Source organism: Oncorhynchus mykiss, chromosome 6, assembly GCF_057628025.1.
Source record: "Oncorhynchus mykiss isolate SJ-2025 chromosome 6, ASM5762802v1, whole genome shotgun sequence".
NCBI lineage: Eukaryota > Metazoa > Chordata > Actinopteri > Salmoniformes > Salmonidae > Oncorhynchus > Oncorhynchus mykiss.
The window spans coordinates 81,027,706-81,054,344 of NC_143027.1; the positions used below are offsets into that span (position 1 = coordinate 81,027,706).

Below are 26,639 nucleotides of genomic sequence, written 5' to 3' on the forward strand. Positions count from 1 at the left end.
GTCACTCTTCTTTCAAACTACCTGTTTGTTCTATTGGCTGCTGCATTTAACATTCAGCAAACAAGAGCTTGTGTCCCTCTTCTAATAGTCTATTGGCATAAGAAACGCAAAAATATAATAATGTCCAGCAAACTATTCTACTGTATCTTTTCCTGCATGGGATTCCAAGAGCTAAGGAGCGTTATTTAGGGAGAGAGGCCAGCGGAGCACAGGTGTGTGCGTACTGAGCAAGAGACACAAGAGGCTATACATTAGAAGCTTATTATGCATAACCCATCATTAATTTGCTAAATATAAGACTAATACTGCATTGAATGTATTACCTGAAAGAGGTGGGCTGGGACATCTATATATAAAGAACAATCTAGAACAGGATGATCTATTTTGGATGCAATTTGAATGGAGTTGATGGAGAGAGAGAAAGACAGAGTGCCCGGTCAGGTACTGATTTAAAGCAACGATATTCGAGTGACAGACTGTTTTAATGATGGGCTGCCTGTCCCCACCCTGAGATGGGCTCTCTGTCCCCACCCTGAGATGGGCTCTCTGTCCCCACCCTGAGATGGGCTCTCTGTCCCCACCCTGAGATGGGCTCTCTGTCCCCACCCTGAGATGGGCTCTCTGTCCCCACCCTGAGATGGGCTCTCTGTCCCCACCCTGAGATGGGCTCTCTGTCCCCACCCTGAGATGGGCTCTCTGTCCCCACCCTGAGATGGGCTATTTGTCCCCACCCTGAGATGGGCTCTCTGTCCCCACCCTGAGATGGGCTCTCTGTCCCCACCCTGAGATGGGCTATTTGTCCCCACCCTGAGATGGGCTCTCTGTCCCCACCCTGAGATGGGCTATTTGTCCCCACCCTGAGATGGGCTCTCTGTCCCCACCCTGAGATGGGCTCTCTGTCCCCACCCTGAGATGGGCTCTCTGTCCCCACCCTGTTCATATAAATAGTGGTTTTGAGCGGTAAATCCCGGTAAACGGTTTCTACCATTCAACCCTAGTGTGTGTGTTTGTGTGTACCTGTGAAGTCCAGTCCAGTGAGAGGGAGGAAGGTCTTGACGTTATGTAGAGCCAGTTTCACCATGACCAGACGGATCAGAGACCAACTACACACAGAGACAGAGAGAGGAGAGAGAGAGGAGAGAGAGAGGAGAGAGAGAGGAGAGAGAGAGAGGAGAGGAGAGAGAGAGAGGAGAGGAGAGAGAGAGGAGAGGAGAGAGAGGAGAGAGAGGAGAGGAGAGAGTAGAGAGAGGAGAGAGTAGAGAGAGAGGAGAGAGAGGAGAGAGAGGAGAGAGAGGAGAGAGAGGAGAGAGAGGAGAGAGAGGAGAGAGAGAGAGGGGAGGAGAGAGAGGAGAGGAGGAGAGAGAGGAGAGCGAGAGGAGAGAGAGGAGAGAGAGAGGAGAGAGGAGGAGAGAGAGAGGAGAGAGAGAGAGGAGAGAGGAGAGAGGAGAGAGAAGAGAGAGAGTAGAGAGAAGAGAGAGAGAGGAGAGAGTAGAGAGAAGAGAGAGAGGAGAGAGAGGAGAGAGAAGAGAGAGAGAGGAGAGAGTAGAGAGAAGAGAGAGAGGAGAGAGAGGAGAGAGAGGAGAGAGAGGAGAGAGAGGAGAGAGAGGAGAGAGAGAAGAGAGAAGAGAGAAGAGAGAGAGTAGAGAGAGTAGAGAGAAGAGAGAGGAGAGAGAGTAGAGAGAGTAGAGAGAAGAGAGAAGAGAGAGAAGAGAGAGAGAGGAGTGAGAGTAGAGAGAAGAGAGAAGAGAGAGAGCATACCATGACATTACAGGTAAGATGGCAGGGTGTTGAATCTTAGTAGAAAATACTCTGAACAATCAGTGTACCATGGCCCAATACAAAGGGCTGTCCACAGCTGAACTCTACTTAGATGTCAAGTAGGAAAAGGGACAACAATGACACACCTGTATGAGTTGGGGTCAGAGTGTTCAGTCATCTGTGTGTCAGAGAGGAAGGCATCATCATCATCGTCGTCGTCATCCTCCTCTCCGCTCTCATCTGAGTCATACAGAGCTCCACTGTCTGACAGGGGCAGAAAGGGCTGGGGGGAGAGGGAGGAGGAGGAGGAGAGGGAGGAGGAGAGAGAGAGGAGAGCTTATTTGTTTGTGTCTATTTTGATGTTTTAATGACTGTATGTACCAACAAATGGTTTGTCAGTGAGCGTATGTATACAGTGATGTTGTGTGGAGCAGCATCACGCCTTACTTTGGCCACAAAGTAGTCCCACATGCTGAGCTCTGGAGGAATGAACTTCTCCCTGTAGGCGGGTCTCTCTGCAGGGACGGGAGGGGGGGTGGCAGGGACCTCCTTTACTGGACGACCGGGAACCAGCATCCTCATATTAAACCGTCGTCTGAGTCGATCCACATCCTCTGCCGGGGGAGGGGCTGGCACGGCTAGAGGAGGGGATGGTGGGTGTGGGAGAGAGATTGTTAGTACATATGGTTTTTTAATAGAAACATTTTTACATTACTGCTGCCTTGTAAGAGATGAAGAGGAGTTGACCACGCATCATCGTCTTCATCACCCAGTAGAGCCCAGGAGAGGTTAGGGGGTACAGGTGGAAGGCACAGCACCAGGGTTTAGGCTCAATTCCATTTCAATTCAGGAAACAAACTGAATTGACTGAACTGATTATTGACTCCAGCAACCCTGCACATCATCTGTGTTAGCGTTTGGGCCCAGCGTCTTCCTGGTCAGGTCACATGGTTATGGTAAACTCTGGGCCCAAGACATGGAGAGACACAGAAACACATACAGAGGAGAGCGGACACGACAGACACAGATGTTTTAACACAAACCTGGACCGTTATCCTGGGTGACTATCTCTGGAACCACTGAGACGAGAGACAAACCAAGACAACAGCGTAAGACGCACACAAGACACACACACGTACAACACACACACACACACGTACAACACACACACACAACACACACACACACACATACAACACACACACACATACACACACACACACACGTTCAATACACACACACACGTTCAACACACACACACATACAACACACACACACACACACACGTTCAACACACACACACACGTTCAACACACACACACAAACACACACACGTACAAGACACACGTACAACACACACACACACGTACAACACACACACACACACACACACACACACACGTACAACACATACACACACGTCAGACTACAAGACAATACAGTCAAGGTGATCACAATAACTCATTATACTATATATCATGATGAGACTGGTTATGAATGGTTATATGACCAGAGGTTTCTAATAATATTCTAATCTGTCTGTCTGCTGGTTGAAAGGCTTCTGAGTCCTTGAGGGTAATCTGCATGGCTTGTGACCTGGTATACAACAGAGAGAGACCAAGGACCCTTATATCTCAGCTCTCCAGAGGGTGGGTGGGTGGGTGTGTGTGTGTGTGTGTGTGTGTGTGTGGCAGACAAGGTAGCAGTACTTTTTACAGAGCTGAGTCTTATCGACTACTTGGCATTTTGAAATAAAGCATTCTTCTCTCAACTCTTCTCCTCCACCCTTCTCTCCCCTCCTCTCATTTCCTCTGTTCTCTCCTCTCCACATCCTCTCCCACCAGCCTCTTTTCCTCCTCTCCTTTCCTCTGTTCTCTCCACATCCTCCCAAAACCAGCCTCTTCTCCTCCACCCTTCTCTCCCCTCCTCTCATTTCCTCTGTTCTCTCCTCTCCACATCCTCCCCCACCAGCCTCTTTTCCTCCTCTCCTTTCCTCTGTTCTCGCCTCTCCACATCCTCTCCCACCAGCCTCTTTCCCTCCTCTCCTTTCCACTGTTCTCTCCTCTCCACATCCTCCCCACCAGCCTCTTCTCCACTCCTCCCCCTTTCACCCACATCCTGAAATAACCCTTGACTTCAAAGAAAAGTTATCAAGTCTAAATGTGAACACAAAAGCACATTGATTTATTTAACACAATCTGCTAATAATGTCTGATCACTACAGGTTGGTTCCAAAACAGTATTCAGAAGAACTGATATTCAGAATGAGTTTGTCTACCGTCACATCTAATAAGTAATAATAAATATGTTGAATTACAGTTGTGTTGCTTTCATCAAGCACCTAACTACTAATACCACAATCACATGCTAGTAACTAACAACACAGTTACTACAGTACACCATCACGGATACTACTGATCCACACTAGATCACCCAGGCAGTGGAGGCTGGTGAGGGGAGGACGGCTCATAATAATGGAGGAACAACACAGTTACTACAGTACACCATCACGGATACTACTGATCCACACTAGATCACCCAGGCAGTGGAGGCTGGTGAGGGGAGGACGGCTCATAATAATGGAGGAACAACACAGTTACTACAGTACACCATCACGGATACTACTGATCCACACTAGATCACCCAGGCAGTGGAGGCTGGTGAGGGGAGGACGGCTCATAATAATGGAGGAACAACACAGTTACTACAGTACACCATCACGGATACTACTGATCCACACTAGATCACCCAGGCAGTGGAGGCTGGTGAGGGGAGGACGGCTCATAATAATGGAGGAACAACACAGTTACTACAGTACACCATCACGGATACTACTGATCCACACTAGATCACCCAGGCAGTGGAGGCTGGTGAGGGGAGGACGGCTCATAATAATGGAGGAACAACACAGTTACTACAGTACACCATCACGGATACTACTGATCCACACTAGATCACCCAGGCAGTGGAGGCTGGTGAGGGGAGGACGGCTCATAATAATGGAGGAACAACACAGTTACTACAGTACACCATCACGGATACTACTGATCCACACTAGATCACCCAGGCAGTGGAGGCTGGTGAGAGGAGGACGGCTCATAATAATGGAGGAACAACACAGTTACTACAGTACACCATCACGGATACTACTGATCCACACTAGATCACCCAGGCAGTGGAGGCTGGTGAGGGGAGGACGGCTCATAATAATGGAGGAACAACACAGCTACTACAGTACACCATCACGGATACTACTGATCCACACTAGATCACCCAGGCAGTGGAGGCTGGTGAGGGGAGGACGGCTCATAATAATGGAGAAACAACACAGTTACTACAGTACACCATCACGGATACTACTGATCCACACTAGATCACCCAGGCATTGGAGGCTGGTGAGGGGAGGACGGCTCATAATAATGGAGGAACAACACAGTTACTACAGTACACCATCACGGATACTACTGATCCACACTAGATCACCCAGGCAGTGGAGGCTGGTGAGAGGAGGACGGCTCATAATAATGGAGAAACAACACAGTTACTACAGTACACCATCACGGATACTACTGATCCACACTAGATCACACAGGCAGTGGAGGCTGGTGAGGGGAGGACGGCTCATAGTAAGGGCTGGAATGGAAATAATGGAATAGAATCAAACACATAGGAACCATTCATTCCATTCCAGACATTACTATACAGCCCAGTTAGTGTTTAAAAAAAAAAAAAAATGTTTTACATTTATTTAACTAGGCTCAGTTAAGAACAAATTCTTATTTTCAATGACAGCCTAGGAACAGTGGGTTAACTGCCTTGTTCTTGGGCAGAACGACAGATTTGTAACCTTGTCAGCTCGGGGATTTGAACTTGCAAACAATGCTCTAACCACTAGGCTACCCTGCCGCCCCATGTACCTGGTTTACCCTTAGCCCAGTTAGAGTACCTGGTTTACCCTTAGTTAAGGCAGACCTATAGCCCAGTGAGTGTACCTGGTTTACCCTTAGTTAAGGCAGAACTATAGCCCAGTTAGAGTACCTGGTTTACCCTTAGTTAAGGCAGACCTATAGCCCAGTTAGAGTACCTGGTTTACCCGTAGTTAAGGCAGACCTATAGCCTAGTTAGTGTACCTGGTTTAACCTTAGTTAAGACAGACCTATAGCCCAGTGAGTGTACCTGGTTTACCCTTAGTTAAGACAGACCTATAGCCCAGTGAGTGTACCTGGTTTACCCTTAACCAAGTTAGAGTACCTGCTTACCCTTAGTTAAGACAGACCTATAGCCCAGTGAGTGTACCTGGTTTAACCTTAGTTAAGGCAGACCTATAGCCCAGTGAGTGTACCTGGTTTAACCTTAGTTAAGGCAGACCTATAGCCCAGTGAGTGTACCTGGTTTACCCTTAGTTAAGGCAGACCTATAGCCCAGTGAGTGTACCTGGTTTACCCTTAGTTAAGAAAGACCTATAGCCCCGTGAGTGTACCTGGTTTACCCTTAGTTAAGGCAGACCTATAGCCCAGTGAGTGTACCTGGTTTAACCTTAGTTAAGGCAGACCTATAGCCCAGTGAGTGTACCTGGTTTAACCTTAGTTAAGGCAGACCTATAGCCCAGTGAGTGTACCTGGTTTACCCTTAGTTAAGGCAGACCTATAGCCCAGTGAGTGTACCTGGTTTACCCTTAGTTAAGGCAGACCTATAGCCCAGTGAGTGTACCTGGTTTACCCTTAGTTAAGGCAGACCTATAGCCCAGTGAGTGTACCTGGTTTACCCTTAGTTAAGGCAGACCTATAGCCCAGTGAGTGTACCTGGTTTACCCTTAGTTAAGGCAGACCTATAGCCCAGTGAGTGTACCTGGTTTACCCTTAGTTAAGGCAGACCTATAGCCCAGTGAGTGTACCTGGTTTACCCTTAGTTAAGGCAGACCTATAGCCCAGTGAGTGTACCTGGTTTACCCTTAGTTAAGGCAGACCTATAGCCCAGTGAGTGTACCTGGTTTACCCTTAGTTACAGCAGACCTATAGCCCAGTGAGTGTACCTGGTTTACCCTTAGTTAAGGCAGACCTATAGCCCAGTGAGTGTACCTGGTTTAACCTTAGTTAAGGTAGACCTATAGCCCAGTGAGTGTACCTGGTTTACCCTTAGTTAAGGCAGACCTATAGCCCAGTGAGTGTACCTGGTTTACCCTTAGTTAAGGCAGACCTATAGCCCAGTGAGTGTACCTGGTTTACCCTTAGTTAAGGCAGACCTATAGCCCAGTGAGTGTACCTGGTTTACCCTTAGTTAAGGCAGACCTATAGCCCAGTGAGTGTACCTGGTTTACCCTTAGTTAAGGCAGACCTATAGCCCAGTGAGTGTACCTGGTTTACCCTTAGTTAAGGCAGACCTATAGCCCAGTGAGTGTACCTGGTTTACCCTTAGTTAAGGCAGACCTATAGCCCAGTGAGTGTACCTGGTTTACCCTTAGTTAAGGCAGACCTATAGCCCAGTGAGTGTACCTGGTTTAACCTTAGTTAAGGCAGACCTATAGCCCAGTGAGTGTACCTGGTTTAACCTTAGTTAAGGCAGACCTATAGCCCAGTGAGTGTACCTGGTTTAACCTTAGTTAAGGCAGACCTATAGCCCAGTGAGTGTACCTGGTTTACCCTTAGTTAAGGCAGACCTATAGCCCAGTGAGTGTACCTGGTTTAACCTTAGTTAAGGCAGACCTATAGCCCAGTGAGTGTACCTGGTTTACCCTTAGTTAAGGCAGACCTATAGCCCAGTGAGTGTACCTGGTTTACCCTTAGTTAAGGCAGACCTATAGCCCAGTGAGTGTACCTGGTTTAACCTTAGTTAAGGCAGACCTATAGCCCAGTGAGTGTACCTGGTTTACCCTTAGTTAAGGCAGACCTATAGCCCAGTGAGTGTACCTGGTTTAACCTTAGTTAAGGCAGACCTATAGCCCAGTGAGTGTACCTGGTTTACCCTTAGTTAAGACAGACCTATAGCCCAGTGAGTGTACCTGGTTTACCCTTAACCAAGTTAGAGTACCTGCTTACCCTTAGTTAAGACAGACCTATAGCCCAGTGAGTGTACCTGGTTTAACCTTAGTTAAGGCAGACCTATAGCCCAGTGAGTGTACCTGGTTTACCCTTAGTTAAGGCAGACCTATAGCCCAGTGAGTGTACCTGGTTTAACCTTAGTTAAGGCAGACCTATAGCCCAGTGAGTGTACCTGGTTTACCCTTAGTTAAGACAGACCTATAGCCCAGTGAGTGTACCTGGTTTACCCTTAACCAAGTTAGAGTACCTGCTTACCCTTAGTTAAGACAGACCTATAGCCCAGTGAGTGTACCTGGTTTAACCTTAGTTAAGGCAGACCTATAGCCCAGTGAGTGTACCTGGTTTACCCTTAGTTAAGGCAGACCTATAGCCCAGTGAGTGTACCTGGTTTACCCTTAGTTAAGGCAGACCTATAGCCCAGTGAGTGTACCTGGTTTACCCTTAGTTAAGGCAGACCTATAGCCCAGTGAGTGTACCTGGTTTACCCTTAGTTAAGGCAGACCTATAGCCCAGTGAGTGTACCTGGTTTACCCTTAGTTAAGGCAGACCTATAGCCCAGTGAGTGTACCTGGTTTACCCTTAGTTAAGGCAGACCTATAGCCCAGTGAGTGTACCTGGTTTACCCTTAGTTAAGGCAGACCTATAGCCCAGTGAGTGTACCTGGTTTACCCTTAGTTACAGCAGACCTATAGCCCAGTGAGTGTACCTGGTTTACCCTTAGTTAAGGCAGACCTATAGCCCAGTGAGTGTACCTGGTTTAACCTTAGTTAAGGTAGACCTATAGCCCAGTGAGTGTACCTGGTTTACCCTTAGTTAAGGCAGACCTATAGCCCAGTGAGTGTACCTGGTTTACCCTTAGTTAAGGCAGACCTATAGCCCAGTGAGTGTACCTGGTTTACCCTTAGTTAAGGCAGACCTATAGCCCAGTGAGTGTACCTGGTTTACCCTTAGTTAAGGCAGACCTATAGCCCAGTGAGTGTACCTGGTTTACCCTTAGTTAAGGCAGACCTATAGCCCAGTGAGTGTACCTGGTTTACCCTTAGTTAAGGCAGACCTATAGCCCAGTGAGTGTACCTGGTTTACCCTTAGTTAAGGCAGACCTATAGCCCAGTGAGTGTACCTGGTTTACCCTTAGTTAAGGCAGACCTATAGCCCAGTGAGTGTACCTGGTTTAACCTTAGTTAAGGCAGACCTATAGCCCAGTGAGTGTACCTGGTTTAACCTTAGTTAAGGCAGACCTATAGCCCAGTGAGTGTACCTGGTTTAACCTTAGTTAAGGCAGACCTATAGCCCAGTGAGTGTACCTGGTTTACCCTTAGTTAAGGCAGACCTATAGCCCAGTGAGTGTACCTGGTTTAACCTTAGTTAAGGCAGACCTATAGCCCAGTGAGTGTACCTGGTTTACCCTTAGTTAAGGCAGACCTATAGCCCAGTGAGTGTACCTGGTTTACCCTTAGTTAAGGCAGACCTATAGCCCAGTGAGTGTACCTGGTTTAACCTTAGTTAAGGCAGACCTATAGCCCAGTGAGTGTACCTGGTTTACCCTTAGTTAAGGCAGACCTATAGCCCAGTGAGTGTACCTGGTTTAACCTTAGTTAAGGCAGACCTATAGCCCAGTGAGTGTACCTGGTTTACCCTTAGTTAAGACAGACCTATAGCCCAGTGAGTGTACCTGGTTTACCCTTAACCAAGTTAGAGTACCTGCTTACCCTTAGTTAAGACAGACCTATAGCCCAGTGAGTGTACCTGGTTTAACCTTAGTTAAGGCAGACCTATAGCCCAGTGAGTGTACCTGGTTTACCCTTAGTTAAGGCAGACCTATAGCCCAGTGAGTGTACCTGGTTTAACCTTAGTTAAGGCAGACCTATAGCCCAGTGAGTGTACCTGGTTTACCCTTAGTTAAGACAGACCTATAGCCCAGTGAGTGTACCTGGTTTACCCTTAACCAAGTTAGAGTACCTGCTTACCCTTAGTTAAGACAGACCTATAGCCCAGTGAGTGTACCTGGTTTAACCTTAGTTAAGGCAGACCTATAGCCCAGTGAGTGTACCTGGTTTACCCTTAGTTAAGGCAGACCTATAGCCCAGTGAGTGTACCTGGTTTACCCTTAGTTAAGGCAGACCTATAGCCCAGTGAGTGTACCTGGTTTACCCTTAACCAAGTTAGAGTACCTGCTTACCCTTAGTTAAGACAGACCTATAGCCCAGTGAGTGTACCTGGTTTAACCTTAGTTAAGGCAGACCTATAGCCCAGTGAGTGTACCTGGTTTAACCTTAGTTAAGGCAGACCTATAGCCCAGTGAGTGTACCTGGTTTACCCTTAGTTAAGGCAGACCTATAGCCCAGTGAGTGTACCTGGTTTAACCTTAGTTAAGGCAGACCTATAGCCCAGTGAGTGTACCTGGTTTACCCTTAGTTAGGGCAGACCTATAGCCCAGTGAGTGTACCTGGTTTAACCTTAGTTAAGGCAGACCTATAGCCCAGTGAGTGTACCTGGTTTAACCTTAGTTAAGGCAGACCTATAGCCCAGTGAGTGTACCTGGTTTACCCTTAGTTAAGGCAGACCTATAGCCCAGTGAGTGTACCTGGTTTACCCTTAGTTAAGGCAGACCTATAGCCCAGTGAGTGTACCTGGTTTACCCTTAGTTAAAACTGACCTATAGCCCAGTGAGTGTACCTGGTTTGCTTTAGTTAAGCCAGGCCTGAAGCACAGTGAGCGTACCTGGTTTAGCTTTAGTTAAGCCAGGCTTGAAGCACAGTGAGTGTACCTGGTTTAGCTTTAGTTAAGGCAGACCTATAGCCCAGTGAGAGTACCTGGTTTAGCTTTAGTTAAGCCAGGCCTGAAGCACAGTGAGCGTACCTGGTTTAGCTTTAGTTAAGCCAGGCCTGAAGCAAAGTGAGCGTACCTGGTTTAGCTTTAGTTAAGCCAGCCCTGAAGCACAGTGAGCGTACCTGGTTTAGCTTTAGTTAAGCCAGGCCTGAAGCACAGTGAGCGTACCTGGTTTAGCTTTAGTTAAGCCAGGCCTGAAGCACAGTGAGTACCTGGTTTAGCTTTAGTTAAGCCAGGCCTGAAGCACAGTGAGCGTACCTGGTTTAGCTTTAGTTAAGCCAGGCCTGAAGCACAGTGAGCGTACCTGGTTTAGCTTTAGTTAAGCCAGGCCTGAAGCACAGTGAGCGTACCTGGTTTAGCTTTAGTTAAGCCAGGCCTGAAGCACAGTGAGTACCTGGTTTAGCTTTAGTTAAGCCAGGCCTGAAGCACAGTGAGTACCTGGTTAAACCTTGCAGTGCATTTCCACATAACACGATGGGGGCGATGAAACAACGGGGGCCCATTCATTTTCAATGGAGGGAAGTGAAGTGGTCGGGGGGAGGGTTGGTGGATGCGAGCATGAATACGGCGGGAACAAAGTTGGCGAAAGCTGAAATGTATGCAAATACTTTGCGATATACCAACGCTATTGACCAATCGAAGTTCACTCAAGCTTCCACCCCCTACTGGATTGGCTGCTTGCTAGCTAGCACCCACATGAGGACAAAGCAAGCATGGCTATCCGAATTATCGTGTTATGTGGAAATGCACTGTTAGTTAACCCAGACCTGAAACACAGTGAGTACCTGGTTTAGCCTTAGTCCCTGAGTCAGGTTCAGAGGTCACTGATGATGACGAGTCCGTTCTAGCTTTACCTGCTGCTGCTGCTATGGTGACAGACAGATAGAGATGACACAATGAGATGGAAAACATGCACACACACCTGCACAAACACACCTGCATAAACACACACACTCAGGTGCACGATACAATGAGATGAGACCACAGCACACAATAACAGAGACAGACAGATCTATTTCTGTCCGTTCAGAGAACCATGAACTTCCAACGAATAGTATCCTTACAGAAAAGACCAGCTAACTTTCTGAGCAACACAGAGTGGGGAAACCACATTAGTGGCATTTACTGCACTGCAATACCACACCGCAAAACCAGCATGGTAGTAATCACTGCACCCAGCACTGCAAACCCACTGGAGCTCTGTTACTCACAGCTAGGTGCTGCTGTGTCCCCTGAATCAGTGTGGAGGGGCTGGGAGACACTGGGGCTGGGGGGAGGACCCTGCTCAGGCCTACCTGTCTCAATATCAACTGGCACAGTGGAGAGGGGAGGAGAAGTTATGTATGTCTGGCTAGTCATGGGAGGGAGGAGGGGCTTGCGTCTGATTTCCCAGCCTCAGGCATGAGTAAAAAAAGGGGGGTGAAACAAGGGAGGGGGAGGGAGTAGGGAAGAGAATGAGAGGTAAAGGTTAAAGGTTAAGTAGAATGTTACAACAGGGGACAGATAGGAGAGAGATGAGGGGAGACAGAAAACAGAGGACAGAACACAAAGGATAAACAAATGGTAGAGGAGAGAGGTTGAGAGAGGTATAGGGGAGTAGAGGTATAGGGGATTAGAGGTATAGAGGAGTAGAGGTATAGGGGAGTAGAGGTATAGGGGAGTAGAGGTATAGGGGAGTAGAGGTATAGGGGAGTAGAGGTATAGAGGAGTAGAGGTATAGAGAAAGAGAGAGGTAGAGAGGAGTACAGGTAGAGAGGAGTAGAGGTATAGAGGTGTAGTAGTAGAGGAGGAGAGGTAGAGAGAAGGAGGTAGAGAGAAAGAGAGGTAGAGAGGGGTAGAGATAGAGAGGTAGAGAGAGAAAGAGGTAGAGAGAGAAAGCAAGGTAGAGAGAAGAGAAAGAGAGAGGTAGAGAGGAGGAGAGGTAGAGAGAAAGAGAGAGAGAGAGGAGGAGAGGTAGAGAGAAAGAGAGGGAGCGAGAGGTAGAAAGGGGTAGAGATAGAGAGAAAGAGAGGTAGAGAGAGAAAGAGAGGTAGAGAGGAGGAGAGAGGTAGAGAGGAGGAGAGAGGTAGAGAGGAGGAGAGAGGTAGAGAGGAGGAGAGAGGTAGAGAGGAGGAGGGAGGTAGAGAGGAGGGAGGTAGAGAGGAGAGAGAAAGAGAGGAGGATAGAGGTAGAGGAGGAGAGAGGTAGAGAGGAGGTAGCGAGGTAGAGAGGAGGTAGAGAGGTAGAGAGGAGGTAGAGAGAGGAGAGAGGTAGAGAGGAGGAGAGAGGTAGAGAGGTAGAGAGGAGGAGAGATGTAGAGAGGAGGAGAGAGGAGGTAGAGAGGAGGAGAGAGGTAGAGAGGAGGAGAGAGGTAGAAAGGAGGAGAGAGGTAGAAAGGAGGAGAGAGGTAGAGAGGAGGAGAGAGGTAGAGGAGGAGAGAGGTAGAGGAGGAGAGAGGTAGAGAGGTCAGGGGTTACAAGCAGAGGGGTCTACTAAGTTACCTGGAGTGATCTCGGCGTTCCGTTTGGGTTTGATGATGATTTTAGCCCCACCTCCAAACACGGCCGCCCACATCTTGTTGCTGAGGGGGTGAGCAGCGAGGCGGAACAGTTCGTTGCCAGCGTGCATGCCCAGCCCATGGATGAGCAGGGACAGGTAAACTGCCACCACAGCCTCACACAGCAGCACGTTGAGCTTGGGCTGATCCTCGCCCTGAGCTGACTGAACCAGAGCAATCAAAGAGGACACACCTAGAGGAGAGAGGGAAATAGACAGACGTTCATATAATACATTTCATGTAATTACATTTTTACAGAACACACTACTGATAGGTCAAATGAAGGCTTGAATAAATATAATGTCTTTGTACAACACAGAACAGCATTAGACTGATCTAATGATATTATTAGATAGTTATCTACTACAGAACCACAGACTGATCTAATGATATTATTAGATAGTTATCTACTACAGAACCACAGACTGATCTAATGATATTATTAGATAGTTATCTACTACAGAACCACAGACTGATCTAATGATATTATTAGATAGTTATCTACTACAGAACCACAGACTGATCTAATGATATTATTAGATAGTTATCTACTACAGAACCACAGACTGATCTAATGATATTATTAGATAGTTATCTACTACAGAACCACAGACTGATCTAATGATATTATTAGATAGTTATCTATTACAGAACCACATTAGACTGATCTAATGATATTATTAGATAGTTATCTACTACAGAACCACAGACTGATCTAATGATATTATTAGATAGTTATCTATTACAGAACCACAGACTGATCTAATGATATTATTAGATAGTTATCTACTACAGAACCACATTAGACTGATCTAATGATATTATTAGATAGTTATCTACTACAGAACCACATTAGACTGATCTAATGATATTATTAGATAGTTATCTACTACAGAACCACATTAGACTGATCTAATGATATTATTAGATAGTTATCTACTACAGAACCACATTAGACTGATCTAATGATATTATTAGATAGTTATCTATTACAGAACCACATTAGACTGATCTAATGATATTATTAGATAGTTATCTACTACAGAACCACATTAGACTGATCTAATGATATTATTAGATAGTTATCTACTACAGAACCACAGACTGATCTAATGATATTATTAGATAGTTATCTACTACAGAACCACAGACTGATCTAATGATATTATTATAGTTATCTACTACAGAACCACAGACTGATCTAATGATATTATTAGATAGTTATCTACTACAGAACCACATTAGACTGATCTAATGATATTATTAGATAGTTATCTACTACAGAACCACAGACTGATCTAATGATATTATTAGATAGTTATCTACTACAGAACCACAGACTGATCTAATGATATTATTAGATAGTTATCTATTACAGAACCACATTAGACTGATCTAATGATATTATTAGATAGTTATCTACTACAGAACCACATTAGACTGATCTAATGATATTATTATAGTTATCTACTACAGAACCACATTAGACTGATCTAATGATATTATTAGATAGTTATCTACTACAGAACCACAGACTGATCTAATGATATTATTAGATAGTTATCTACTACAGAACCACATTAGACTGATCTAATGATATTATTAGATAGTTATCTACTACAGAACCACAGACTGATCTAATGATATTATTAGATAGTTATCTACTACAGAACCACAGACTGATCTAATGATATTATTAGATAGTTATCTACTACAGAACCACAGACTGATCTAATGATATTATTAGATAGTTATCTACTACAGAACCACAGACTGATCTAATGATATTATTAGATAGTTATCTACTACAGAACCACAGACTGATCTAATGATATTATTAGATAGTTATCTACTACAGAACCACATTAGACTGATCTAATGATATTATTAGATAGTTATCTACTACAGAACCACAGACTGATCTAATGATATTATTAGATAGTTATCTACTACAGAACCACAGACTGATCTAATGATATTATTAGATAGTTATGTATTACAGAACCACATTAGACTGATCTAATGATATTATTAGATAGTTATCTACTACAGAACCACAGACTGATCTAATGATATTATTAGATAGTTATCTACTACAGAACCACATTAGACTGATCTAATGATATTATTAGATAGTTATCTACTACAGAACCACAGACTGATCTAATGATATTATTAGATAGTTATCTACTACAGAACCACATTAGACTGATCTAATGATATTATTAGATAGTTATCTACTACAGAACCACATTAGACTGATCTAATGATATTATTAGATAGTTATCTACTACAGAACCACAGACTGATCTAATGATATTATTAGATAGTTATCTACTACAGAACCACAGACTGATCTAATGATATTATTAGATAGTTATCTACTACAGAACCACAGACTGATCTAATGATATTATTAGATAGTTATCTACTACAGAACCACAGACTGATCTAATGATATTATTAGATAGTTATCTACTACAGAACCACAGACTGATCTAATGATATTATTAGATAGTTATCTACTACAGAACCACATTAGACTGATCTAATGATATTATTAGATAGTTATCTACTACAGAACCACATTAGACTGATCTAATGATATTATTAGATAGTTATCTATTACAGAACCACATTAGACTGATCTAATGATATTATTAGATAGTTATCTACTACAGAACCACAGACTGATCTAATGATATTATTAGATAGTTATCTACTACAGAACCACAGACTGATCTAATGATATTATTAGATAGTTATCTACTACAGAACCACATTAGACTGATCTAATGATATTATTAGATAGTTATCTATTACAGAACCACATTAGACTGATCTAATGATATTATTAGATAGTTATCTACTACAGAACCACAGACTGATCTAATGATATTATTAGATAGTTATCTACTACAGAACCACAGACTGATCTAATGATATTATTAGATAGTTATCTACTACAGAACCACATTAGACTGATCTAATGATATTATTAGATAGTTATCTACTACAGAACCACATTAGACTGATCTAATGATATTATTAGATAGTTATCTACTACAGAACCACAGACTGATCTAATGATATTATCAGATAGTTACCTACTACAGAACCACATTAGACTGATCTAATGATATTATTAGATAGTTATCTACTACAGAACCACAGACTGATCTAATGATATTATTAGATAGTTATCTACTACAGAACCACAGACTGATCTAATGATATTATTAGATAGTTATCTACTACAGAACCACAGACTGATCTAATGATATTATTAGATAGTTATCTACTACAGAACCACATTAGACTGATCTAATGATATTATTAGATAGTTATCTACTACAGAACCACATTAGACTGATCTAATGATATTATTAGATAGTTATCTACTACAGAACCAGACTGATCTAATGATATTATTAGATAGTTATCTACTACAGAACCACAGACTGATCTAATGATATTATTAGATAGTTATCTACTACAGAACCACAGACTGATCTAATGATATTATTAGATAGTTATCTACTACAGAACCACAGACTGATCTAATGATATTATTAGATAGTTATCTACTACAGAACCACAGACTGATCTAATGATATTATTAGATAGTTATCTACTACAGAACCACAGACTGATCTAATGATATTATTAGATAGTTATCTACTACAGAACCACATTAGACTGATCTAATGATATTATTAGATAGTTATCTACTACAGAACCACATTAGACTGATCTAATGATATTATTAGATAGTTATGTATTACAGAACCACAGACTGATCTAATGATATTATTAGATAGTTATGTATTACAGAACCACAGACTGATCTAATGATATTATTAGATAGTTATGTATTACAGAACCACAGACTGATCTAATGATATTATTAGATAGTTATCTACTACAGAACCACATTAGACTGATCTAATGATATTATTAGATAGTTATCTACTACAGAACCACATTAGACTGATCTAATGATATTATTAGATAGTTATCTACTACAGAACCACATTAGACTGATCTAATGATATTATTAGATAGTTATCTACTACAGAACCACAGACTGATCTAATGATATTATTAGATAGTTATCTACTACAGAACCACATTAGACTGATCTAATGATATTATTAGATAGTTATCTACTACAGAACCACAGACTGATCTAATGATATTATTAGATAGTTATCTACTACAGAACCACAGACTGATCTAATGATATTATTAGATAGTTATCTACTACAGAACCACATTAGACTGATCTAATGATATTATTAGATAGTTATCTACTACAGAACCACATTAGACTGATCTAATGATATTATTAGATAGTTATCTACTACAGAACCACAGACTGATCTAATGATATTATCAGATAGTTATCTATTACAGAACCACATTAGACTGATCTAATGATATTATTAGATAGTTATCTACTACAGAACCACATTAGACTGATCTAATGATATTATTAGATAGTTATCTACTACAGAACCACATTAGACTGATCTAATGATATTATTAGATAGTTATCTACTACAGAACCACATTAGACTGATCTAATGATATTATTAGATAGTTATCTACTACAGAACCACAGACTGATCTAATGATATTATCAGATAGTTATCTATTACAGAACCACATTAGACTGATCTAATGATATTATTAGATAGTTATCTACTACAGAACCACATTAGACTGATCTAATGATATTATTAGATAGTTATCTACTACAGAACCACAGACTGATCTAATGATATTATTAGATAGTTATCTACTACAGAACCACAGACTGATCTAATGATATTTTTAGATAGTTATCTACTACAGAACCAGACTCGTGCTGTAATAAGATTCCCGCTACATATTAACAGTGGAGAGATGGCGTGACACATCCATCCATCCCAGCGTCTCCTCCTGTTTTATTCCCCACAGGCTACAGAGCTGCTATTACTGAGTACCATCTGTTTCTCTCTCACTGTTAGTCATCTCTGTCTCTCTGTTTCTGTCAGTCATCTCTGTCTGTCCTCTCTCTCTCTCTCTGTGTTTCTTTCTCCCTCTTTATCAGTCCTCTCTCTGTCTGTTCTCTCAATTCAATTATTTTTGTCCTCTCCCTGTCCTCCCTCCCCTTCCCTCTTTCCCTACCTCTTGACAGATTCAGCAAACATAGCAGTCATGTTGTCCATTCAGCTGTCTGCTCAGACAATAATTTGATAGACATTCATTTACTGTGACTGTCAGAGCTGTGTGTGTACCTGGCCACTGTGTGGTGGCAGAGCTGTGTGTGTACCTGGCCACTGTGTGGGGGCAGAGCTGTGTGTGTACCTGGCCACTGCGTGGGGGCAGAGCTGTGTGTGTACCTGGCCACTGTGTGGTGGCAGAGCTGTGTGTGTACCTGGCCACTGTGTGGTGGCAGAGCTGTGTGTGTACCTGGCCACTGTGTGGTGGCAGAGCTGTGTGTGTGTACCTGGCCACTGTGTGGGGGCAGAGCTGTGTGTGTACCTGGCCACTGTGTGGGGGCAGAGCTGTGTGTGTACCTGGCCACTGCGCGGGGGCAGAGCTGTGTGTGTACCTGGCCACTGTGTGGTGGCAGAGCTGTGTGTGTACCTGGCCATTGCGTGGGGGCAGAGCTGTGTGTGTGTACCTGGCCACTGTGCGGGGGCAGAGCTGTGTGTGTGTACCTGGCCACTGCGCGGGGCAGAGCTGTGTGTGTACCTGGCCACTGTGTGGGGGCAGAGCTGTGTGTGTACCTGGCCACTGTGTGGGGGCAGAGGTGTGTGTGTACCTGGCCACTGTGTGGGGGCAGAGGTGTGTGTGTACCTGGCCACTGCGCGGGGGCAGAGCTGTGTGTACCTGGCCACTGCGCGGGGGCAGAGGTGGGTGTGTACCTGGCCACTGCGCGGGGGCAGAGGTGGGTGTGTACCTGGCCACTGCGCGGGGGCAGAGCTGTGTGTACCTGGCCACTGCGCGGGGGCAGAGGTGTGTGTGTACCTGGCCACTGCGCGGGGGCAGAGGTGTGTGTGTACCTGGCCACTGCGCGGGGGCAGAGCTGTGTGTACCTGGCCACTGCGCGGGGGCAGAGCTGTGTGTGTACCTGGCCACTGCGCGGGGGCAGAGCTGTGTGTGTACCTGGCCACTGCGCGGGGGCAGAGCTGTGTGTGTACCTGGCCACTGCGCGGGGGCAGAGCTGTGTGTGTACCTGGCCACTGTGTGGTGGCAGAGCTGTGTGTGTGTACCTGGCCACTGTGTGGGGGCAGAGCTGTGTGTGTACCTGGCCACTGCGCGGGGGCAGAGCTGTGTGTACCTGGCCACTGCGCGGGGGCAGAGCTGTGTGTGTACCTGGCCACTGCGCGGGGGCAGAGCTGTGTGTGTACCTGGCCACTGCGTGGGGGCAGAGCTGTGTGTGTGTACCTGGCCACTGCGCGGGGGCAGAGCTGTGTGTGTACCTGGCCACTGCGCGGGGGCAGAGCTGTGTGTGTACCTGGCCACTGCGTGGGGGCAGAGGTGTGTGTGTACCTGGCCACTGCGCGGGGGCAGAGCTGTGTGTACCTGGCCACTGCGCGGGGGCAGAGGTGTGTGTGTACCTGGCCACTGCGCGGGGGCAGAGGTGGGTGTGTACCTGGCCACTGCGCGGGGGCAGAGCTGTGTGTACCTGGCCACTGCGCGGGGGCAGAGGTGTGTGTGTACCTGGCCACTACGCGGGGGCAGAGGTGTGTGTGTACCTGGCCACTACGCGGGGGCAGAGGTGTGTGTGTACCTGGCCACTGCGCGGAGGCAGAGCTGTGTGTACCTGGCCACTGCGCGGGGGCAGAGCTGTGTGTACCTGGCCACTGCGCAGGGGCAGAGGTGTGTGTGTACCTGGCCACTGCGTGGGGGCAGAGGTGTGTGTGTACCTGGCCACTGTGTGGGGGCAGAGCTGTGTGTGTACCTGGCCACTGCGCGGGGGCAGAGGTGTGTGTGTACCTGGCCACTGCGCGGGGGCAGAGGTGTGTGTGTACCTGGCCACTGCGTGGGGGCAGAGGTGTGTGTGTACCTGGCCACTGCGCGGGGGCAGAGGTGGGTGTAGCATGCTCCTCGATGCTCTCGGTGCGTAACCGTCTCCTCTCACTCAGCAGCAGGCCCTGGTACACCATCCCTGTAAACTGATTGGCCTCTGCCTGGCTGCTGCAAGGTACCATGGGAAAGAGCCAAGGTCAGGATCAGACAGTCATGACAATTCATCTCAACAGGAAATGACAGTATGAACTCAAACTATAGGTCATCAAAACGTGTGTGTGTGTGTGTGTACCTGTAGCTATGGCTGTCACACAGGGCTTGATAGATGCAGGCAGACAGAGAGGCAGCCAGGGTGTGCAGGAGATTCACCTGGAGAGATGAGAGACAAACTACACTCATCTCATCTCATGGAGGAACAAACCATTTCTAGATGAATAGCCAGCATGAGACTATGACAGAAAGGTCTGCTGTGTGGGGATTTATCTTTGAATGAAGACTCCTTGTGACAATCATTTCTGTTGGCAGTTTAGTAGTGTGTTTTAAACCCCCAGGCTGTCGTACTAACATACCCATACATACCCTGTCGTACTAACAGACCCATACATACCCTGTCGTACTAACAAACCCATACATACCCTGTCGTACTAACAGACCCATACATACCCTGTCGTACTAACAGACCCATACATACCCTGTCGTACTAATAGACCCATACATACCCTGTCGTACTAACATACCCATACATACCCTGTCGTCCATGAGGTCAGGGTGTGGAGGCAGCTCCATCTGTGTGATGGTGTGAAGGATGTCATGGATGTGGTTGCTAAGGTGGAGGACAGGGTTGGAGATCACTGTCTTGGTGGTGGCGATACTGGCTGAGAGGAGGGGGAGGGTGGTGGGGAGGGGCAGGGGGGACTGAAGCTGTTTCACTGTAGTCTCCTGGAGGAGGGGAGGAGAGGGGAGAATAAGAGAAAGGAGAGACAAGGGGAAGAGAAGAGCAAGAATATATCAGAGAGTTGATACGGGGAGGGAGGGAGGGAGAGAGAGAGAGAGAGAGTGAGTGAGAGTGAGAGAGAGTGTGTCTGACCTGTGTGTGTGTTTCTTCAGCACCTACCTGTTGGCTCTCTTGCAGCAGGAAGATGAGCTCCATGCGTACCGAGGTGACACCCCCTCCCTTGGCTCCGTGCAGGCTGCAGTAGGACAGGAAGACTCGGAGCAGAGCCTGGTTCTTCCTCAGCCACGCCTTCCTCCTCTCAGCATGAAGCTGCTTGGCTGCGAGACGCCTACGCCCCAGCTGGTGGCGCTCATACGCCCCTGCCTCCGTACCCCCGCCACCCCCCAGGGACTCCTCAAACACGTCCTCTACTCCTCCTCCATCCTCCCATCTCTCCAGCTCCTGGCTCTCCTCCTTCCCCGTCACCTGAAGAAGAGAAGAGGACAGAGGGTTTGATCTTGAAGCTGTTCTGGTACTGTAGCAGTAACAGTTACAGGAAATACTGTTTAATTCAACTCTATCCAGTTCTGGTACAGTATGTCTGATGAGACGTGGTGGTTAGGATCTAGTAGGTGACATGGTTGGGGTCAATTACATTTCAATACAGTCAATTCAGGAAGTAAACTGACATTTTGGGAAAGTTAGCAGAAATGTGCAACCCTCTGAGTGTCTTTTAAAGGGAGCTGTGTACCTTGTAGTGGCAGATGGTGTGTGTGTGTGTACCTTGTAGTGGCAGATGGTGTGTATGTGTACCTTGTAGTGGCAGATGGTGTGTGTGTGTGTACCTTGTAGTGGCAGATGGTGTGTGTGTGTGTGTACCTTGTAGTGGCAGATGGTGTGTGTGTGTGTACCTTGTAGTTGCAGATGCAGTGTGTGTGTGTGTGTGTGTGTGTGTGTGTGTGTGTGTGTGTGTGTGTACGTTGTAGTTGCAGATGCAGTGTGTGTACCTTGTAGTGGCAGATGTGTCTGTGTACCTTGTAGTGGCAGATGCAGTGTGTGTGTACCTTATAGTGGCATATGGTGTGTATGTGTACCTTGTAGTGGCATATGGTGTGTGTGTGTACCTTGTAGTGGCAGATGGTGTGTGTGTGTACCTTGTAGTGGCAGATGGTGTGTGTGTGTACCTTGTAGTGGCAGATGGTGTGTGTGTGTAACTTGTAGTGGCAGATGGTGTGTGTGTGTAACTTGTAGTGGCAGATGGTGTGTGTATGTAACTTGTAGTGGCAGATGGTGTGTGTGTGTGTAACTTGTAGTGGCAGATGGTGTGTGTGTGTAACTTGTAGTGGCAGATGGTGTGTGTGTGTGTACCTTGTAGTGGCAGATGGTGTGTGTGTGTGTACCTTGTAGTGGCAGATGGTGTGTGTGTGTGTGTACCTTGTAGTGGCAGATGGTGTGTGTGTGTGTACCTTGTAATGGCAGATGGTGTGTGTGTGTAACTTGTAGTGGCAGATGGTGTGTGTGTGTGTAACTTGTAGTGGCAGATGGTGTGTGTGTACCTTGTAGTTGCAGATGGTGTGTGTGTGTGTACCTTGTAGTGGCAGATGCAGTGTGTGTGTACCTTGTAGTGGCATATGGTGTGTATGTGTACCTTGTAGTGGCAGATGGTGTGTGTGTACCTTGTAGTTGCAGATGGTGTGTGTGTACCTTGTAGTGGCAGATGGTGTGTGTGTGTACCTTGTAGTGGCAGATGGTGTGTGTGTGTGTGTACCTTGTAGTTGCAGATGGTGTGTGTGTGTACCTTGTAGTGGCAGATGGTGTGTGTGTGTACCTTGTAGTTGCAGATGCGGTGCATGGCCCCTATCTCCTTCTCTAACCAGCTGTAGAGCTGAAAGCGCAGCTTCCCTCCGTCCACCTCATAGCCCGTAGCTAACGTCCTGAGCTCTGTCATCAGTATCTTCAGACAGGCTCTGAACTTCAGCTGCTCTGCGATCACGTCCACCTCAGACTCACCCTGAGAGCAGAGATGGTTCTGGAAATATGTAGCACTTAACTGTCATAATAACTCTATATTAACAGTGTCAAACCTACATAATATTCTTACAGAAAAAAACATTTCTAATTAGACTGATACATTAGATATTTTCAATAAACAAGAAAATTCTTTATCGTGTTAAAAAAATGAAATGATCTTTTTGGATGATACGTTAACAGACAAGGAACTCCCAACACTACTTTCTCCACTATCACAGAGCTTATGTATCAACTCGGTTTTCTTTTAAAGTAATCTCAACAGTCAATTATATTGACTAGTGGTTATACTGACTAGTGGTTATATTGATGATACCTGAGAGTCCTCTCTCTGCAGCCCAGGTGGTCTCACCCCCCCAGACCCCTCGTCAGCTTTGGTCTCCACATCAGTCTTCTTCATTGTCAGACCCCCATCAGTATCATCTTCATCGTTCTTATCATCACCCCAGTCCAGCTGGAGTCCATCGTCCTCCACTTTGACCAGAGGCTGGCTCCAGTCCAGTGTGGCTGAGCTCTCCTCTGTACCCCAGGCAGGATTGGCCTTAACTGGGGCAGGAGAGGCCCAGTCCAGGGCCCCCTGGTTCCCATTCTCCAGGGGCAGGCTAGAGCTGACGTTGGCCATGGAAGAGCCTTTACTTAGGGGGGACGAGGAGACTGTCTTCTTGGTCACCTTGGGGATCTTAGAGAGCACCTCCAGGGCAAGCACTGGACAGCCCACCTTTATTACAAAACAGAATAACTATATTAGTAACATTAGTAAGTAGCCTTTCACGAGCCGAAACCGCTCATATGGCAGAAGCCTCCTGTTTCTGTATGGTGAGGCAGCTTGATGTACTGTAAAACCCCCTGGACAGGACACTAGTCTATCTCCTGTTTTTGTAGGGTGAGGCAGCTTGATGTACTGTAAAACCCCCTGGACAGGACACTAGTCTATCTCCTGTTTCTGTAGGGTGAGGCAGCTTGATGTACTGTAAAACCCCCTGGACAGGACACTAGTCTATCTCCTGTTTCTGTAGGGTGAGGCAGCTTGATGTACTGTAAAACCCCCTGGACAGGACACTAGTCTATCTCCTGTTTCTGTAGGGTGAGGCAGCTTGATGTACTGTAAAACCCCCTGGACAGGACACTAGTCTATCTCCTGTTTCTGTAGGGTGAGGCAGCTTGATGTACTGTAAAACCCCCTGGACAGGACACTAGTCTATCTCCTGTTTCTGTAGGGTGAGGCAGCTTGATGTACTGTAAAACCCCCTGGACAGGACACTAGTCTATCTCCTGTTTCTGTAGGGTGAGGCAGCTTGATGTACTGTAAAACCCCCTGGACAGGACACTAGTCTATCTCCTGTTTCTGTAGGGTGAGGCAGCTTGATGTACTGTAAAAACCCCTGGACAGGACACTAGTCTATCTCCTGTTTCTGTAGGGTGAGGCAGCTTGATGTACTGTAAAACCCCCTGGACAGGACACTAGTCTATCTCCTGTTTCTGTAGGGTGAGGCAGCTTGATGTACTGTAAAACCCCCTGGACAGGACACTAGTCTATCTCCTGTTTCTGTAGGGTGAGGCAGCTTGATGTACTGTAAAACCCCCTGGACAGGACACTAGTCTATCTCCTGTTTCTGTAGGGTGAGGCAGCTTGATGTACTGTAAAACCCCCTGGACAGGACACTAGTCTATCTCCTGTTTCTGTAGGGTGAGGCAGCTTGATGTACTGTAAAACCCCTAGACAGGACACTAGTCTATAGCAGGGCCTTACCCCCAATTTATATCTTTATTAGTAACATTACTTTTAGATGAATTACCTTATCCTTTATTTATAAAAGGTGAGAAAAATGATACTAATCTTAAAATACTGATAGTATACAATGACTATAGTTTTTAATGCCGTGCCACATTACACCTTATAATAAGTGCTATACTACAGCCGTGGCCAAAGGTTTAGAGAATGACACAAATATTAACTTTCCCAAAGTTTGCTGCTTCAGTGTCTTCAGATATTTTAGTCAGTTACTATGGAATAATGAAGTACAATTAAGAGCATTTCATAAGTGTCAAAGGCTTTTATTGACAATTACATGAAGTTGATGCAAAGAGTCAATATTTGCAGTGTTGGCCCTTCTTTTTCAAAACCTCTGCAATCCACCCTGGCATGCTGTCAATTAACTTCTGGGCCACATCCTGACTGATGGCAGCCCATTCTTCCATAATCAATGCTTGGAGTTTGTCAGAATTTTTGGGTTTTTGTTTGTCCACCCTCCTCTTTGGGATTGACCACAAGTTTTCAATGGGATTAAGGTCTGGGGAGTTTCCTGGCCATGGACACAAAATATCTATGTTTTATTCCCCGAGACACTTAGTTATCACTTTTGCCTTATGGCAAGGTGCTCCATCATGCTGGAAAAGGCATTGTTCGTCACCAAACTGTTCCTGGATGGTTGGGAGAAGTTGCTCTCGGAGGATGTGTTGGTACCATTCTTTATTCATGGCTGTGTTCTTCGGCAAAATTGTGAGTGAGCCCACTCCCTTAGCTGAGAAGCAACCTCACACATGAATGGTCTCAGGAAGCTTTACTGTTGGCATGGCACAGGACTGATGGTAGCGCTCATCTTGTCTTCTCCGGATTAGCTTTTTTCTGGATTCCCCAAACAATCGGAAAGGGGATTCATCAGAGAAAATGACTTTACCCCAGTCCTCAGCAGTCCAATCCCTGTACCTTTTGCAGAATATCAGTGTGTCCCTGATGTTTTTCCTGGACAGAAGTGGCTTCTTTGCTGCCCTTCTTGACACCAGGCCGTCCTCCAAAGTCTTTGCCTCACTGTGCATGCAGATTCTCACACCTGCCTGCTGCCATTCCTGAGTAAGCTCTGTACTGGTGGTGCCCCGATCCCACAGCTGAATCAACTTTAGGAGAAGGTCCTGTCGCTTGCTGGACTTTCTTGGGCGCCCTGAAGCCTTCTTCACAACAATTGAACCGCTCTCCTTGCAGTTCTTGATGATCTGATAAATGGTTGATTTAGGTGCAATCTTACTGGCAGCAATATCCTTGCCTGTGAAGCCCTTTTTGTGTAAAGCAATGACGGCACATGTTTCCTTGCAGGTAACCATGGTTGACAGAGGAAGAACAATAATTCCTAGCACCACCCTCCTTTTGAAGCTTCCAGTCTGTTATTGAAACTCAAATCTGCATGACAGAGTGATCTCCATCCTTGTCCTCGTCAACACTCACACCCGTGTTAACGAGAGAATCACTGACATGTCAGCTGGTCCTTTTGTGGCAGGGCTGAAATGTAGTGGAAATGTTTTTGTAGGATTCAGTTCATTTGCATGGCAAAGAGGGACCTTGCAATTAATTGCAATTCATCTGATCATTCTTCATAACATTCTGGAGTATATGCAAATTAACATCATACAAACTGAGGCAGCAGACTTTGTGAAAATTAATATTTGTGTCATTTTCAAAACTTTTAGCCACGACTGTACAGGTATAATACAATATCGT

General features: G+C 45.7%; 1 protein-coding gene across 1 annotated transcript in view; it reads right to left on the bottom strand.

Moving 5' to 3' along the window:
- LOC110515651 (dmX-like protein 2) overlaps window positions 1-26,639 on the bottom strand; it is a 108,403-nt gene that overhangs the window by 29,637 nt on the left and 52,127 nt on the right. The window contains exons 33-43 of the mRNA XM_090239030.1: window positions 23,463-23,864; window positions 22,947-23,129; window positions 21,299-21,604; window positions 20,932-21,123; window positions 20,477-20,553; window positions 20,222-20,352; window positions 13,106-13,354; window positions 11,411-11,491; window positions 2,206-2,396; window positions 1,905-2,041; window positions 1,018-1,103 (exon numbers count right to left, since the gene is read on the bottom strand). Of these exons, the coding sequence (XP_090095156.1) occupies window positions 1,018-1,103; window positions 1,905-2,041; window positions 2,206-2,396; window positions 11,411-11,491; window positions 13,106-13,354; window positions 20,222-20,352; window positions 20,477-20,553; window positions 20,932-21,123; window positions 21,299-21,604; window positions 22,947-23,129; window positions 23,463-23,864 (2,035 nt within the window). The remainder of the gene's footprint in view (window positions 1-1,017; window positions 1,104-1,904; window positions 2,042-2,205; window positions 2,397-11,410; window positions 11,492-13,105; window positions 13,355-20,221; window positions 20,353-20,476; window positions 20,554-20,931; window positions 21,124-21,298; window positions 21,605-22,946; window positions 23,130-23,462; window positions 23,865-26,639) is intronic.